The following is a 15,539-nucleotide window of genomic DNA, read 5'->3' as shown; positions in this document are numbered from 1 at the left end:
GCTGAGTTTCTGGTAGGAAAGCGATGAGAGGCTCAGGCTGACTCTATTTTGAATGTAGCTTCAGTTTAAAAGGTTCCAGGCCTGCGCCTCATTTCCTACCTGTCAACACCTTTTAACTGTGATTGGATTGAGCGTGGCGTGGCCTCTCGTGCCTTATGGCTTAAATAGACCATGAATAGATCCTAACACAACCTGCAGCTCGCCTCACCAGCTCCTGCCTCACACCTCATCTTCTCCTCCTAACGTTATCCCCTGCATTTACACTGCGTTTACACTGCGTTTCTCTCAGCCAAATGAGAAATACAGCAGTCAAGCATAACATTATGACCATCCTTTGTTTCCATACCCAATATTTATTTTAATTAGCTCTACTGATTAAAGACAATGAGTGATTGAACACAGTGTTTAAAAACTCCAGCAGCACTGCTGCACTGTATCTGATCCACTCACTGTACCACCAGCACAACACACACTAACACCTCATACACCACCACCACCATGCTAATCAGTGCTTATCACTGCAGTGCTGAGAATAATGTGAAAATGACCCAACACCCAAATAATAATAGCTACTCTATGGTGATTTTTTTTTTCTCCTGTGGGGTCCTATTTTAGTGATCTTTAGTGATCGGTGTGTCTTTGATAACGTGAGGGTGCAAAAAACACATCTTGTACAGCGTGGAACATGCAAAAGGCATGTAGTAATTCTCTTAATGAATCATTGGTGTGGTTAAATTTGAGGCGTAACGTGAAATAAACCAATCAGTGTGCCAGTTGTCATTCCCTTTGAGGTTCATATCTTAACAGTGTGGTGCTTTTGTGCGACTCTGTGTCAGGCTGTGAAGATACTCCAGCAGCTCATTCTGTTTATTATTGAGATAAAAAAAAGTCAGGTTTGTGTTCTGCAGTGTTCGTGTGTGTGTTTAGTGAGTGGGAGTGTATGCGCTCTGAGCGCACCTATAGGAATGGACTCTGACTGTTGACTGTTGCCAGGGTTTTATTCAGTCAGTGTTGCAGCTGTGTTTTCCACTGCCAAAATAGAAACACAGCAGAAATTTAGCTGAACTGATCTCACTTCCAGACCACCACACCCATCAGTGTAGATTTGTTCCGACACTAAAACTCTGACGCTGTTTTAACAGCACGGGCGCAAGGCGTGAAAATAGACTATTGCACTGGGTGTACGATAGGGCTCATAGTGTTTTCATGGTGGGAGGTTAAGTGTTAAATGTCCGAGTCCTTTACACACTAGAATGCGGGTGATAATAATACACTGAAAAGTTGATTTCATCCTCTGCTTAAAAGCCCTGAAGTTCAGTAAGTGAGAGAAGTTGAGCTCAGTTACCTCCATCACGCGTTTTTAGTCAAAGTCAACATCAAAGGCCAGATTTCTGCATTCAGCTCTGTAACAGAAGCCCTCATTTCCATACGATTTCAATATTTCAGCTATTCTCTAATTTCCCAGCTGCAAGAATGAGGCTGATTTAATAGTCACTCTTTAATTTTTCACAATTAGAATACAGATAGGCTTGGCTCGCTTTAAAAATATAAAAAAGCACATTTCCATGGAAGAGTGACTCGGTATAAAAGTCAACTCGAGGAGGGAGAGGTAGCGCGGCCCTTTGAACCATGGCGCAGGACCAGCGCCAGGAGATCAATTATTCAAAGCATTCTCATCCAAGCGGGGCTGATATGAAACGCTGGAAAACAAAGAGCAGAGCTGTTGGGCAGGGGCGAGGCGATGTGAGGCGAGGCGAGGCGCTTTAGACGGAGGTAGAGTGGACGTGTGGAGCCTCGGCAGCGTCCGAGACCTTTCCCCTGCCCTGCCTCGCCTCCCACCTCGCTGCCCAGCTCCTTCTCTTAGGCTGTGTTAAACAATAGTTCAGAACGTTGTTCAGAAAGCCCTGCTAAAGTTATTCCTGGCACTGTGCTGATATCTCTGTATATTGATATAAACACTTGATATAGCTTGCAGTATAACCTTTTCACAACCTTCTGATACTACTAGTGCATCTTGTTGAAAAGTTGCTTTATTTCAGTTTATTTCAGTAATTCAGTTCAAAATGTGAAACTCATAAATATCATATAGATGTATTACACACAGAGTGATCTATTTTAAGCCTTTATTTATTTATTTTATATTATGTTAATGATTGTGGATTACAGCCAATATATACTGTAGGACCAATTGGTACTTTTGACAGTGTGGGCAGTGTGCCAAGTCCTGCTAGTTCTCAGCAGAGAGAAGCATGAAGTGCTGTCCGATTTTCCGGGAAAACAAAACTGCACTGACTTTAGACTTGATAATAAAACACAGTGGATCAACACCAGCAGATGACATGACAGCAACTGAACCTCACTGATCATCAGTCAATTTTACAGCATTTCATTTGTAAATCAAGGGAGCAGAGTCTGGAGGAAGAGTGGAGAGACACACAGTCCAAACTGCTTGAGTTCTAGTGTGAAGTTTCCACCAGTCAGTGATGGTTTGGAGGGACATGTCATCTGCTGGTGTTGATCCACTGTGAGTTGAGTTTTTGATTAGGGGTACATTTATCGATACAATGTCATTTATTTGTTGATATTTAAGACGCAATGTCATGTTGGTGAATACCAGTGATGGGAGTAACGGCGTTGAAATAAAGGGTCGCTCTAACCCTATAAAAAGGGGTAGTTGGAGGGTTTAGGAAGTCGTTTGCCCTGGTTAACCCCTCCTCTTTCTGGTGAACTTGAGCTTCTGGCCGCTGTGCCTGTAGGTGTACGTTTGGTAGGTGGTTTGGCGTGGTGAGGAGAGGCACAATTGTGGCGATTTGCGTGCTCTAATCAATTCAGTGATTGCCTGTTAAACTGTTATATTAATACCATTTTAACAGTCATTAGATTGTTGTTTTTGTCCATTCTTTTGTTTTGTTTATATATACATTTTTCCTTGGAGTGTGGTTGGGTTTGTTTAATTTTTTTTTCATTTTTTTCAGTATTAAAAGTCTTAGTAATTTTCTTTGGTTGTGTGGAGTTTTTTTTTTTTTTAATTCGTTAGATTATATTTTTGTCAACATTTTGGGTTTATTTTCGTTTGTTATTTTTCTAATAATAATAGTAAATACATAATTGATTTTCTTTAGTTTTTGTTTATGGGGCGAATAACACAAAGTAATGCAATAGTTACTTTTACTGGTAGCTAGTTACTTTTATAGTGGAGTAACTCTGTTAGTAACTCAGTTACTTTTTTAGAGAAGTAACTAGTAACTATAACTAACTACTTTTTCAAAGTAACGTGTCCAACACTGGTGAATACAGATATATAAAAAAGTGCCATTTATTAAATAATATTGAGTAAATAGGTTTGACTCTTTTACTTAAGCTTCATGCAGCATATTAAACATTTTGTGGACAGCTACTTTAGCCTTTTTTGCATCTCCGGTTTAAAAGCAGCTTCGGAAATCAAACATGTCTTTGTTAATTCTCTCTATTTATAAGAGAGTAATTAATTGGATTGTGTTGTGTGTGAACTTCTCTGTGTTCATTTCTTTAGTATGACTTTAATCTGAGCTGATTATTCATTAGAGATGGTGAGAGCAGCTCAGCAGTGCTTCTCTGGGATCAGTTGCAGACAGAAATATGTCGAGTTTTGCAATCGTGAGCTTCAGAGTGCTCTTCCTCTCCTCTCCTCTTTTCATCTTCCTCACCCCTCTCTCTCGTTCCTCTCCCTCTCTCCCCGCCGGCAGATTCGGACGCCCCGGCGGACCCGGTGGCTCCGGTGATCGTGATCCCCCCCAGAAATACCACGGTGGTGGCCGGGGTGAGCGAGGCCACGCTGGAGTGTGTGGCTAATGCACGGTGAGTAGAACATTAGGGGAACGTCGGCCTCCGCACCACACCGGCCCATTTACTGTAGGTGAGCTCCACGGGTTCGCCAGCTGCCGTTGCAGACCCATTATGCAGCACGTACACACACACACACACACACACACACACACACATACACATAACCACACACACACACACACACACTCTCACAGAAACACACATTCATACGGCAATCAAATAGACTACTTAAAAATCTGCTTTTTCAAAACCACTTAAAGGAAAAAAAAACTTTCTTCCTGTTTTTAAAGACCTATGTGTCTATCTATCTGTCTACCTGTCTATATATCTGGTTTTCTATCTCTCTATCTTTCTATTTCTATTCTATTTGTCTGTCTCTCTGTCTCTGTAATTCTATACCTTCCTGTCTGCCTATCTGTTTGTCTTTCTACTTATCTGTCTGTCTGTCTGTATGTCTGTATGTTTGTCTATCTATCTCTAACCTGCATGTCTGTATTTCTGTTTATCTACCTGTTTGTCTGTATATCTAATTTCATGCCTGTATGTCGATCTGTATGCCTGTCTCTGTGTCTGTCTGTCTGTCTGTCTACCTCTATACCTTCTGTATGTCTATATCTTCTGTATATCTGTATGTCTGTCTGTCTGTCTGTCAAGTTTCCCGGGGGTGTTATATTTAAAATCAGCCCAAACTTGAAAAAGGCATAAGTTGTCGGGGGGCAATCATGGATCAACTCGGATTCTTCCTTTCTTGGATTTTTATTTTAACATCAATAAGGTTGAATGAGGTAGAAACAAAACGAATCAGGTAGAATCAGGTTGAAAACCTTTCAAATAAAGAAAAAAGGACACCATATAAACTTACTAAATCCTTAATATCAACTGAATGAGTAAGAAATAGAGCTACATACATCTTAGCTACATTAATCTTAACATCTCTAAGCATGAAATTAGCATTACACTTATCACTTCCAGCAACATACGTTTTAAATCTATCAACAAATGTCTTCTTACACAAAATGAAATAAACATGATTTCACTCACCAGTGGCCTTCCCAAACAGCTTACATTTTAAATAAACCCCTTGATTAACTTCCAAGCATCACATTACACTCCACTAGTGTGCTCCTTCAAAGTTATCAGAATGACAAAGCAAAATCCTGCATTCATATGCTACTTCCTGTTCCTGTTACTCAACAAGTTTCAAAATAAAAGTCTCATAAGAGTCTCATAAGTTTCAACATAAAAGTCATTTTTTTTTCTTCAAAGGATACAGCCTAGATTGAGCAGCACACCTCCCACTTGAGCTCCTGGTTCAGAAACCCAAGGAGGTCATGTCACTCAGGTTACTCAGCCGTTGAAGCTTCTAGATCTTGACTCGCCTGCTCACTCTGCTCTTCCACTGGAACTAAGACGACAAGACGCCTCACATCTCTGTGAAGAACTGTAGCAGGAATCTTGGTAGTGGACTTCTTCCCTGCCTTGGCTGTCCTGTTAGTGCTCCTCCCAAGGGCTGGCACCTTGGTCTCGACAGGGTAACTGGGAAATGTCCTGACTTGAACATCCCTCACTACGCCTTCCTTGTCAGGATTGACACTGATCACCTTAGCCATCTTGAAGTGGCCTCTCAAAGCGTTCTGGTCAGCAAGCCAGACCACGTCGCCTACTGCAACATTTCTCTCTCTGGTGTGCCATTTGCTCCTGACAAACAGGTTCGGGCCTGCTAATTGGCACCACTTCCTCCAAAACTTGTTCACCTCAGACTGGATGACTCGTAGCCTCTTGTAAGGGTAACCCTCGAATTGGAAGTCTCCCGGGTCTCCTCTTGAGTGAGCTCGCCCCAGCAGGAGTGAATTAGGTGTGACAAATTCAATGCAATCTTCCTGAACTTGTGCTCTTGCATCTATTGGCCTTTCATTTGCCAAGTTGGCAGCCATGTACACAAAAGTCTGGAACTCCCCCCATGTGAAGACACCATCTCTACCTAGATTCTGCAAGGCTCTCTTCACAGTCCGGACTGCTGCTTCAGCTGCTCCATTCCTGTGAGGTGAGTCTGCAGGGTGAATCTTCCAGGACCACCTAGTGCCATGCTTGGCAGCCTTCTCATCTATTCCTGACCTTTCCAGAAGGTCCAGGAATCTGTAGAGGTCATCAAGGGCTGGTTTGGCCCCTACAAAGTTTGTGCCTGGGTCAGACCACACCTTGCTAGGATGTCCTCTTAGCGATGTAAACCTTTGATAGGCAAGTAGAAATCCTTCCGCTGACAAGTCGCTCACAATGTCAACATGGATGGCTCTGGATGCCATACAGCTGAAAACAACACCCCAGACCTTTAATCTCACTCTTTTCTTCACCTCGTCTCTTACTTCGTAAGGCCCAAACAGGTCCACGGTGGTGAAATTAAAAGGAGCTGCTGGTCTGAACCGCTCTGGGGGTAAGTCACCCATCAGCTGTTGACAGTGCCTTGCCTTTGACTTTCTGCAGGGCACACAGTCTTCAACTACTCTGTTGGCAATTCTTCTTCCTTTAACTACCCAAGCCTTTCTTCTCATTTTAAGAAGCGTTCCAGCCACACCCTCATGGTTCACAGCATGAGCTTCCCGGGCGAGCAAAGTGGATAACCATGCTTCATAAGGAAGGAGGGGCACTACTGCTTTGGACTCCCTGAAGGCCTGGATTCTTCCCCCACACACGATGAGCCCATCTTCCTCTATTATCGACACTAGGCGATTGAGGGTTGTGTCTGAGAACGTTACACTTGCTTGAGCTGCCAGGCAAAGGGTTCTAAAGGCATACTCACGGTCTTCAGAAGTGAGTACAAGTGCTTGAGGTTCCTCTTTAGGGTGTGATTCTTCACTTGCTTTTTGATTAGCAGCTTGGTGCCTCAGGCCTAACCACTTGTCGGCAGCCTTTCTCACCCAAGAGACAACATCCACCAGTCTCGACAAGCTGCTGAATGTCTTTACATCCAGAAAATTTCCAACAGCTGAGCCAGCAGGTACTCGTCTTGGTGAGATTTCACTGTGTCCGGCCACACGATCCGCAGTGGTCGTATCAACAGTTGCACTGACCTTGGACTGGGTGACCAAGTCCTGGTGCTTCTCAGCCTGAGCTCTGGTGATTACAGCTGAGAATGCCTTTCTTTGCATCCTGCTGATGTTTTCTCTGGCATCAGTGACGACTTCACCAGCAGACTTTATTGGCCATTCAGCCAATGGCCGCTTCATGAACTCTGGTCCAGCTTGCCAAGACTCTTGGAGGTCTTGTAAGGTAGCACCCCTGGTGAGGATGTCAGCAATGTTGAGGTTGCCAGGTATCCACCACCAGTCTTTAACAGGGGCAGACTGTTGTATCTCCCCAATCCTGTTGGCGAAAAACGTTTGGTAGCCATAACTATCCCGCTGAATGGCTCCCAGTACAGTTTGGCTATCCACTAGGTGGAACCAATGGTCTATCTCCAACCGGCTATGCTTTTGCATATACTTCCTAAGCCTTGCTGCAAATACGGCGCCACAGACCTCTGCTTTGACAGCATCTCCTTTTTGCTCCAATGGTGTCAGCTTCGCTTTAGATTCCACTAACCGGACAGCTACACCTTGGTCTAATTCCCATCGAAGGTATAGCACAGCCCCATAGGAATTGTCACTCCCGTCAGAAAAGGTGATAGCCCAGGGTTTTCCTTTCCTGCGTTGCGGTGTCAGACTTCTATGGAAGGTGATTTGTCCCAACTGTGCATACTCTTGGAACAGTCTGATGGCCTCCTCCCTGAGGCCTTCAGAGAGTGGCTTATCCCAGGTACCACATGCCAGATTTCCGCTTCCTGCCTCTTGAAAGGCTTTCCTGACAAGGATAGCACCCTTCTGCTTGAGTGGTGTGACCAGACCAATAGGGTCATAGAGCCCAGCTATCTGGCTCAGGAGCTCTCTTCGAGTTAGGGGATCAGGTGTGTTTGATCGAACTTTCTCCATCGGGAGGTCTTGGCCTGTCCTCATCTTTCCCTTTCTTTTTGAGAAATTGATCGAAGACATTATGTAGAGTTTATCTTCCTCTACCAGGTACCCAATGCCTAAGGCCTTGTTGTCCTCGTCCCTCATCTGGTTCGGCAACACGAGTGCTTTATCAGTGTTGGATGGAGCCTCTGTCTTGAGGTATACCTCGACACTCTGATGCCTCCCACTTTGCCCTGATCGAACCCAGGGTTTCAGAGAGAAACCTCCAGCCCTCAGAATCTCCTCAATGTCATTGGTGATCTCAGTCAAGCGATCTGCATCGTTGTGGGACGTGAGTATGTCATCGACATAGCTGCTTTCCTCCAACACCCTGCGTGCCTCTTCCAGGTGAGAGAACTTGGGGAGCCTCGCTGTTTCTCGCATAGCCAGCTGTGCTATGCAACCAGCAGGCCTGTCACCCATATTCACCCTTGTGATGGCGAACTCTCCAATCTCCTCATCCTGCCTGTCTCTCCACAAGAATCTGTGCAAGTGCATTTCATTCTCCTCCAGCCACACAGAGTTATACATCTTCCGGATGTCACCAATGGCTGCATGCACTCCACTTCTATACTTTAGCAGGACGGCTCTGATGGGGTTCAATACGTCTGGGCCTTTTAGCAACAGGTCATTCATGCTCACTCCTTTGAATTGCTGACTGCTGTTCCACACAATGCGTACTGGGGTGGTAACAGAATGGGGATTTGGAGCTACTAGGTGGCTTACATACCAGACTGGTCCCTTCCAGGAATCAGTCATCTCCTTTGTGAGTCTCTTTGCTGCTCCACGCTCCACCATCTCGTGGACTTGAGCTGCATAAGCAGCAAACCACTCAGGTTCCTTCTGGAGTCTTTTCTCTGTTCTTAAGAAGGTGGCCTCAACTCCACTCCGATTATTTGGAAGACAGGCTGGATCTGTTACCCAAGGGTATCTTGCATCCCAATGTGGAGTCTCAGCATGTTCATCAGTGATGACGTAGGTGAGGCCGTCCTTTATGATCTCAAGCTCCCTTTCTTCTGCGAGAGTCATCTCCTTTCCGCCCGGCTGGCAGTTCCCGCACCGACAGCCACCACATTTGGGGTCACAGGCTGCACCGATACTGTCCCAACTCCACCATTTCAGGAACTCACGGTGAGTTGCAGCAGTGTGCTTGGGTTCAGTTTTGGTGTCTTGCACTGCAGCAGGGATCTCTTCGTACTTGATGGCAGCCGTCCTCATGGAGCGAGCAAAGTGCGTCCTTGACCTGCGAGCAGCCACATCCACTTGCTCACACAGGTCAGGGTGAGCTCCACCCACCATCTTCCCAAGAGGACTGTCCCACAGGACAAGATCGCCCACAACTTTCACACGCTGTGGAGCGAGTCTCCCCTCTCTGTGGCTTATAAGTAATTCAATCTCTTCAGGTCGCCTCAAGTCCTCAAGGTCAACATCAGGAAAGAACACCTTCAACTGTTCTGGTTTCACCACCTGGTGGACCTTTGCAATCTCATTTAGGCCGTAGCAGATGAGTTTGTGTGCTCTCTCTGTCCCCTTTGAGGTCTTGACGCGAACCCTCAGAAGATATCTTCTTGTCGCTACCTTTGTAGTCATTCCACCGACTCCATGTACAATAAGGTTAATCTTCTCACTCCTGAGGTTCAGCCTGTTAGCCGCTTTATGGGTTATATAATTTGTATCAGATGCGAGGTCGACCAGGGTACCAACTTTTTGCCCTGCGTTGGAAGTCACCTCCAAAAGCATCATGATGACAGGTAGTTCCGTCAACCCATACTCCTTCAGCAGGCCAACATGTCCCTTGGTAGCACAGACAACTTGTGACAAGTTGTTGGTGAAGGCCTTCCTGCACTTTTCCGCTAACTCTGGTGACAGCTCACTCAGGAACTCTTCTTGCTCCTCAGTAAAGTCTTTTTTGCTCTTACTGTCTTTCTGTGAGTTCTCAGTGCCCTGGCTTTTGACTTCTCCTTTGGGGCAGAGGAAGAAATGGTGATCTGATTGGCCTCTCCTTTTGCAGTCCTTATTTCTGCACAGGTAGGTATCTTTGCAGTCTTCTTTGCTTTTATGACACCCTAAGCACTCCTTGCATGCACCAATTTTCTTCACTGCACATTCCTTTTCTGCCACAGCCAGTCTTTTAAACTTCTTGCAGAAGAACAGTTTGTTTTTGTGTTTCTCGTCTCCACAAATAACGCACCCTTCATCAGCATCTCCTTTCTTTGTGGATCTGGTGGAGGCATATTTTTTGTTTACCTTCTTGTCTGCTTTGTCGGGCCTTTCTGACTTATCCATGACTTTCAGGTGATCCAACCTCTCAAAGATTTCTTCCTGCTTTTTTAGGAAACTGAGAAGCTTGTCGAAATGGTTATCTTCATCCACAAGATTCTTTGGGTCCACCAGGTACATAAGCCAGTCCTTCTTTACGAACTCAGGAAGTTTGCTCTCGATGGACTTCACCATGAGCGGGTTTCTGATAGCTCCAGTACTTCCCAGATCGGCTAGGTCAGTAAGTGCCTTCTCTATTACTTGGATTAGGTCTACTACTTTCCGTGGTTGGTTCCCCTTAACAGGTGGAATCTTCTCAAGCTCTTCCACTATTTCCAGAGCAATGCTGTATTTATTTCCATACCTATTCTCCAGTACTCTGAGGATATCCTCTGCCGTGTTGTAAGATGACAGTCGAAGATCTTTGGATATTTTCTCATCCACACTGTTCAGCAGCTGTATCTTTTTTACCTCAGGAGAGCCAGTTGGTTCGCCTTGTTTTTGGAGGCTTAGCCAGTCCACTCTCCAACGGTGAAAGTCTCTCTTACAGCCAATAAAGACTGGCAGTTGTGCTGGTTTGAACTTGATGATCGGCATTGTTGGACCAGGTTTCACTGGGGTCGGAACAGTAGGCTTCCTTTCCTCTTCATCAATCCTCCGTGCACGAATAAATTGTGCTCTTTTAATTTCAAGTGCTGTAAAGGCTGACTTCAAGGCCTTATATCGCTCCTTGTACTCATCATCTGCCGTAGGGATCCATTTTTCCCACATTACCAATGTGCTACAAGCTTCCTTGGTTAGATTGTCCAATACAGCAAGGTTCACTTCATAGGCTTCATAGTTATTGCTTTCAACTGCTATTTTGTCTGCTTGTAAACAAGCCTTCTCTGCTTCATCAAAAGCTGTCTGCAAAGCATGCCCATACCTGGTCCATAGATTTGTCTGTACAATAGATTTTAATTCAGCAAACCTATGCTTGCATTCATTGGTAACCATGTCAAGATTAGACACTTTGTCTTCATCAAGCCCAATTTCTTCTTCATCTGTTTTGCTGGCTTTAAGTTCTGCTTCTAGTCCAGCTCTGTAGTCATCATTAGTTTCAAAAACTCGACGAGCATCAGCAGAGAGTTTAGCAAATTCTGTTTTGAGCTCTAATTCAGTCATATCACCGGCACTTCTGTTAAGGAAATTAGCTTGCTTGGTGAAAGAGCTCCTTGCAACAGTTCTCTCTTTCTTTAACTGATCCACCGATTTGCCTAGTGCATCTTCAGCCATCTTGTTTTTGTGATATTTCTATGCTCAAATGCTTGCTGCCTTTGTATGATATTTTTCAGGACACACTGAAGCCTTTAATCTGCTTGTCCTTGAAGCACTACTGCCTCTCCATCATCTACTGGCATAAGAATGTATTTAAACTTGCACAGTATTCTCACACTGATGGTTGCTGATAGCCGGCATTGGTTTTCAACTGTCAAGTTTCCCGGGGGTGTTATATTTAAAATCAGCCCAAACTTGAAAAAGGCATAAGTTGTCGGGGGGCAATCATGGATCAACTCGGATTCTTCCTTTCTTGGATTTTTATTTTAACATCAATAAGGTTGAATGAGGTAGAAACAAAACGAATCAGGTAGAATCAGGTTGAAAACCTTTCAAATAAAGAAAAAAGGACACCATATAAACTTACTAAATCCTTAATATCAACTGAATGAGTAAGAAATAGAGCTACATACATCTTAGCTACATTAATCTTAACATCTCTAAGCATGAAATTAGCATTACACTTATCACTTCCAGCAACATACGTTTTAAATCTATCAACAAATGTCTTCTTACACAAAATGAAATAAACATGATTTCACTCACCAGTGGCCTTCCCAAACAGCTTACATTTTAAATAAACCCCTTGATTAACTTCCAAGCATCACATTACACTCCACTAGTGTGCTCCTTCAAAGTTATCAGAATGACAAAGCAAAATCCTGCATTCATATGCTACTTCCTGTTCCTGTTACTCAACAAGTTTCAAAATAAAAGTCTCATAAGAGTCTCATAAGTTTCAACATAAAAGTCATTTTTTTTTCTTCAAAGGATACAGCCTAGATTGAGCAGCACACTGTCTATCTCTACACCTGCATGTTTGTCTTTCTGTCTGTCTACCTGTTTGTCTGTATACCTAATTTCATGCCTGTTTGACTGTCTGTTTGTGCCTGTCCATATGTCTGTCTGTGTGTCTCAATGTATGTCTGTCTGTTTGTCTATCGATCTCTATACCTGCATGTCTGTCTTTCTGTCCATCCACCAATCTATCTGTGTGTATATCTAATTCCATGCCTGTCTAACTGCCTGTCTATCTATCTTTATACATGCCTGTCCACCTATCTGATTGTCTATCTACCTGTCTGTATATCTGACTGTCTGCCTGATTGTTTCTATATATATATATCCCTATACCTGCATGTCTGTCTTTCTGTCTATACCTGTTTGTATTTATATCTAATTTGATGATTGTCTGCCTGCATATCTGTCTGTTTACCTGTCTTCCAATCTTTCTGTCTGTTTACCTGTCTGTCTGTCTGTCCATCCATCTGTGTGCATGTCTATCTATCTCTATTCCTGCGTGTCTGTCTTTCTGTCCATCTATCTGTTTGTTTGTATATCTAAATTTATGCCTGCATGTCAGTCTGTATGCCTTTCTCTCCGTCTGACTATCTATCTCTAAATCTGTTTGTCTATCTGTCTGTCTGTCTACCTTTCTATCTAGCTCTATACCTGCATGTCTGCAAGTCTTTCTGTCAATCTACCTGTTTGTCTGTATCTCTAATGTCATGCCTGTCTGACTGGCTGTTTGTTTGTCTATCTACCTGTCTGTCTGTCTGATTTTCTATATATCTCTATACCTGCATATCTGTCTTTCTGTCGATCGTCCTGTTTTTTTGTATATCTATATATAATATATCTGTTTGTCTGTCTACCTGTCTGTCTATCTGTCTGCATGTCTGTCTGTCTACCTGTTTGTCTGTATATCTATTTCATGCCTGTCTGACTGTTTTTTCTATCTATCTAACTTTATGCTTGTCTGTATGTTTGTTTGTCTGTTTGTCCATCTATCTGTCTGGCTAACCGCCTACATGTCTCTCTCTCTCTCTCTCTCTGTCTCTCTCTCTCTCTGTCTGTGTGTCTGCAGGCCGGTGGAGAAGCTGGTGTTGGTATGGAGGAGGAACGGTGTGGAGGTGGCGAGCGGCGTTGGCTCTTTTGGCCGGCGTTTGACCGTCATCAATCCGACCTCGGCTGATGTTGGAGTGTACGTGTGCGAGGCGTCCCTGCAGGACAGCAGCGTTAAACCCGCCGAGGCCAGAGCCTTCCTCTCTATTACAGGTAACTGCTGCCGGCCCTGCTGCCCCGACACACACCACTGCTCCGGCTCAGCGAGTGTGTGAGCGTACCACACGTACCCCAGCACTGATGGAAGGAGCGCTGCACTGTGCATAAAAAACAAATGACACAGTGTATTATCAGCACTAAGAGCTTTTCCATCCCCCCTCCTCAACAGTGGCAGAGTGACACAGCCATTATTACCATCAGTCACACACGTCTTTAAGAACCCTGTAATACTGCATATAAGAGTCATCCTGCTAAACACACACTGTCATGCAGCCATTGTTCAGCAGTACTCAGTGTGATCTGAGTGTATTCTAATGCACCCTGTTCTGTTCTGCATTTTGCACTACACTGATATTCACTATTATTCCCAGTCTCTTCCTTTGCTTTAATAAATAGATAGATGGATATAAACCAGCAGGTGCTACAGGACAATGGATTATAATACTGGACAGACATCAAAATGTGATAATTCTCAATGTTTTTATTAATATATTTGTGATTTCGCAGCACAGCTCAGCCCCTTGCTGTGTCTAACTGCTGGATTATTCTGTTCATCATCTGCCTCTCTGTCTGTAATTGCTAGATTTGTGCATTCATCTCGGTTTTGTGTGAAACTGAACAATATATATATTACGGTAACACTTCCTATGAACCCTGTATTCATAATGCCTTATGAATGCATTATATGACATGCATAATATCTTTTAATGACTGTAATAAGCCTGTATAATTGCTCATAAGTACTTACAGTGACATTCATAACACATTATAAACTACAAGTATAAGGGTTGATAAAGAAATGGCATATAATGCCTTATAATATCTTATAATATATATTCATAAGAACATTGTACATTGTAGTGTTGTAATGCACTATAACACAGATTTGGTATATTTTGGTATAACGCATTAGTGTTTTCGGTAACACTTTCTTTGAATGTCATCTCTATAAGACTCTATAAACATACTCAAAACACATTATAATGCATTAAAGAAAAGCATCATTATAAACATGGCTATACATATTTATAAAAATGTATAATTCATCATAGCCATGTTTATTATGCATCATGAACTGTGATTATAATGCATTAATAGCTGTGTTTATAACATGTTATACGTCAATACCAAGAAACTCAGTCCCAGCTTGCAGACTGTATTACGACTAAAACAGCTTCCAACTTAACAAACTCCCTGAATAATCCTATAGATATATATTTTAACCACTGATAAATTATTCTTGCCTTGAACATAATATTAATTATAGTCAATTATAATGTATTATAACAGGTCTTTGTGCGCTCTAAGTAAAGTGCCAGACCTGGGACTAGATTATTAATGATATATATACACTATTTTAACATATATATTATAAGCAGAGCTTATAATGTATTATGATCACAAGGCATAATGCTTAATAAACATGGCTATAATAGGTTATGCATTTTTAGAAATATTTATAGCCATGTTTATAATGCCTTATGATTGCATTATAATATGTTATGAATGTGGTTATAGAGTTTAATAGAGATGTCATTCATTGAAAGTGTTACCGTGTTTTCATTTGCTTTTTAAACATGAGGTAAATGTTATTATGCCTCACCGTAATAATGTACTTATAGAGCATTATGAGTGCTCTTTATTGGCTTTAAGTGTGTTTTAAACGTGTTTTTAAACAAGTGAATGCTACTATGCCTCACTGTAGGCTTTTGAAAACACACTTCATTTAAAGCCAGTAAAGAGCACTCATAATGCTCTTATACTATGAGGCATATATCTATAAGGCATTATTATACGCCGTTTCTTTATAAACCCTTATACTTATAGTTTATAGTGTGTTATTTATGAATGTGTTATGAATTGTGATTATAATGCATTAATAGCTGTATTTATAACATGTTATACTTCAATACCAAGAAACTCAGTCCCTGCTTGTAGACTTGTATCATGACTAAAAAAGCTTCCAACTTATAAACACACCCTCAATAATCCTATAAATATATTTTTAACCACTCATAAATTATTCTTGTCTTGAATATAATACTAGTTATAGTCAATTATAATGTATTATAACAGGTCTTTGTGCGC

The 15,539-nt window shown here is 42.6% G+C and overlaps 1 protein-coding gene and 1 long non-coding RNA gene across 5 annotated transcripts in view; one reads left to right on the top strand and one right to left on the bottom strand.

Moving 5' to 3' along the window:
• sdk1a (sidekick cell adhesion molecule 1a) overlaps positions 1-15,539 on the top strand; it is a 601,048-nt gene that overhangs the window by 386,972 nt on the left and 198,537 nt on the right. For all 4 annotated transcript variants that reach the window (XM_049475506.1, XM_049475505.1, XM_049475504.1 and 1 more), the window contains 2 exons: positions 3,726-3,837; positions 13,255-13,445. In XM_049475506.1, the coding sequence (XP_049331463.1) occupies positions 3,726-3,837; positions 13,255-13,445 (303 nt within the window). The remainder of the gene's footprint in view (positions 1-3,725; positions 3,838-13,254; positions 13,446-15,539) is intronic.
• The window catches only part of LOC125799256 (uncharacterized), a 345,287-nt gene that overhangs the window by 139,811 nt on the left and 189,937 nt on the right, over positions 1-15,539 (bottom strand). The window lies entirely within an intron of this gene.

The sequence above is a fragment of the Astyanax mexicanus genome, chromosome 3, assembly GCF_023375975.1.
Source record: "Astyanax mexicanus isolate ESR-SI-001 chromosome 3, AstMex3_surface, whole genome shotgun sequence".
Lineage (NCBI taxonomy): Eukaryota > Metazoa > Chordata > Actinopteri > Characiformes > Acestrorhamphidae > Astyanax > Astyanax mexicanus.
The sequence above is the reverse complement of the archived record's forward strand: the minus strand, read 5'-3'. Positions and strand labels throughout refer to the sequence as shown.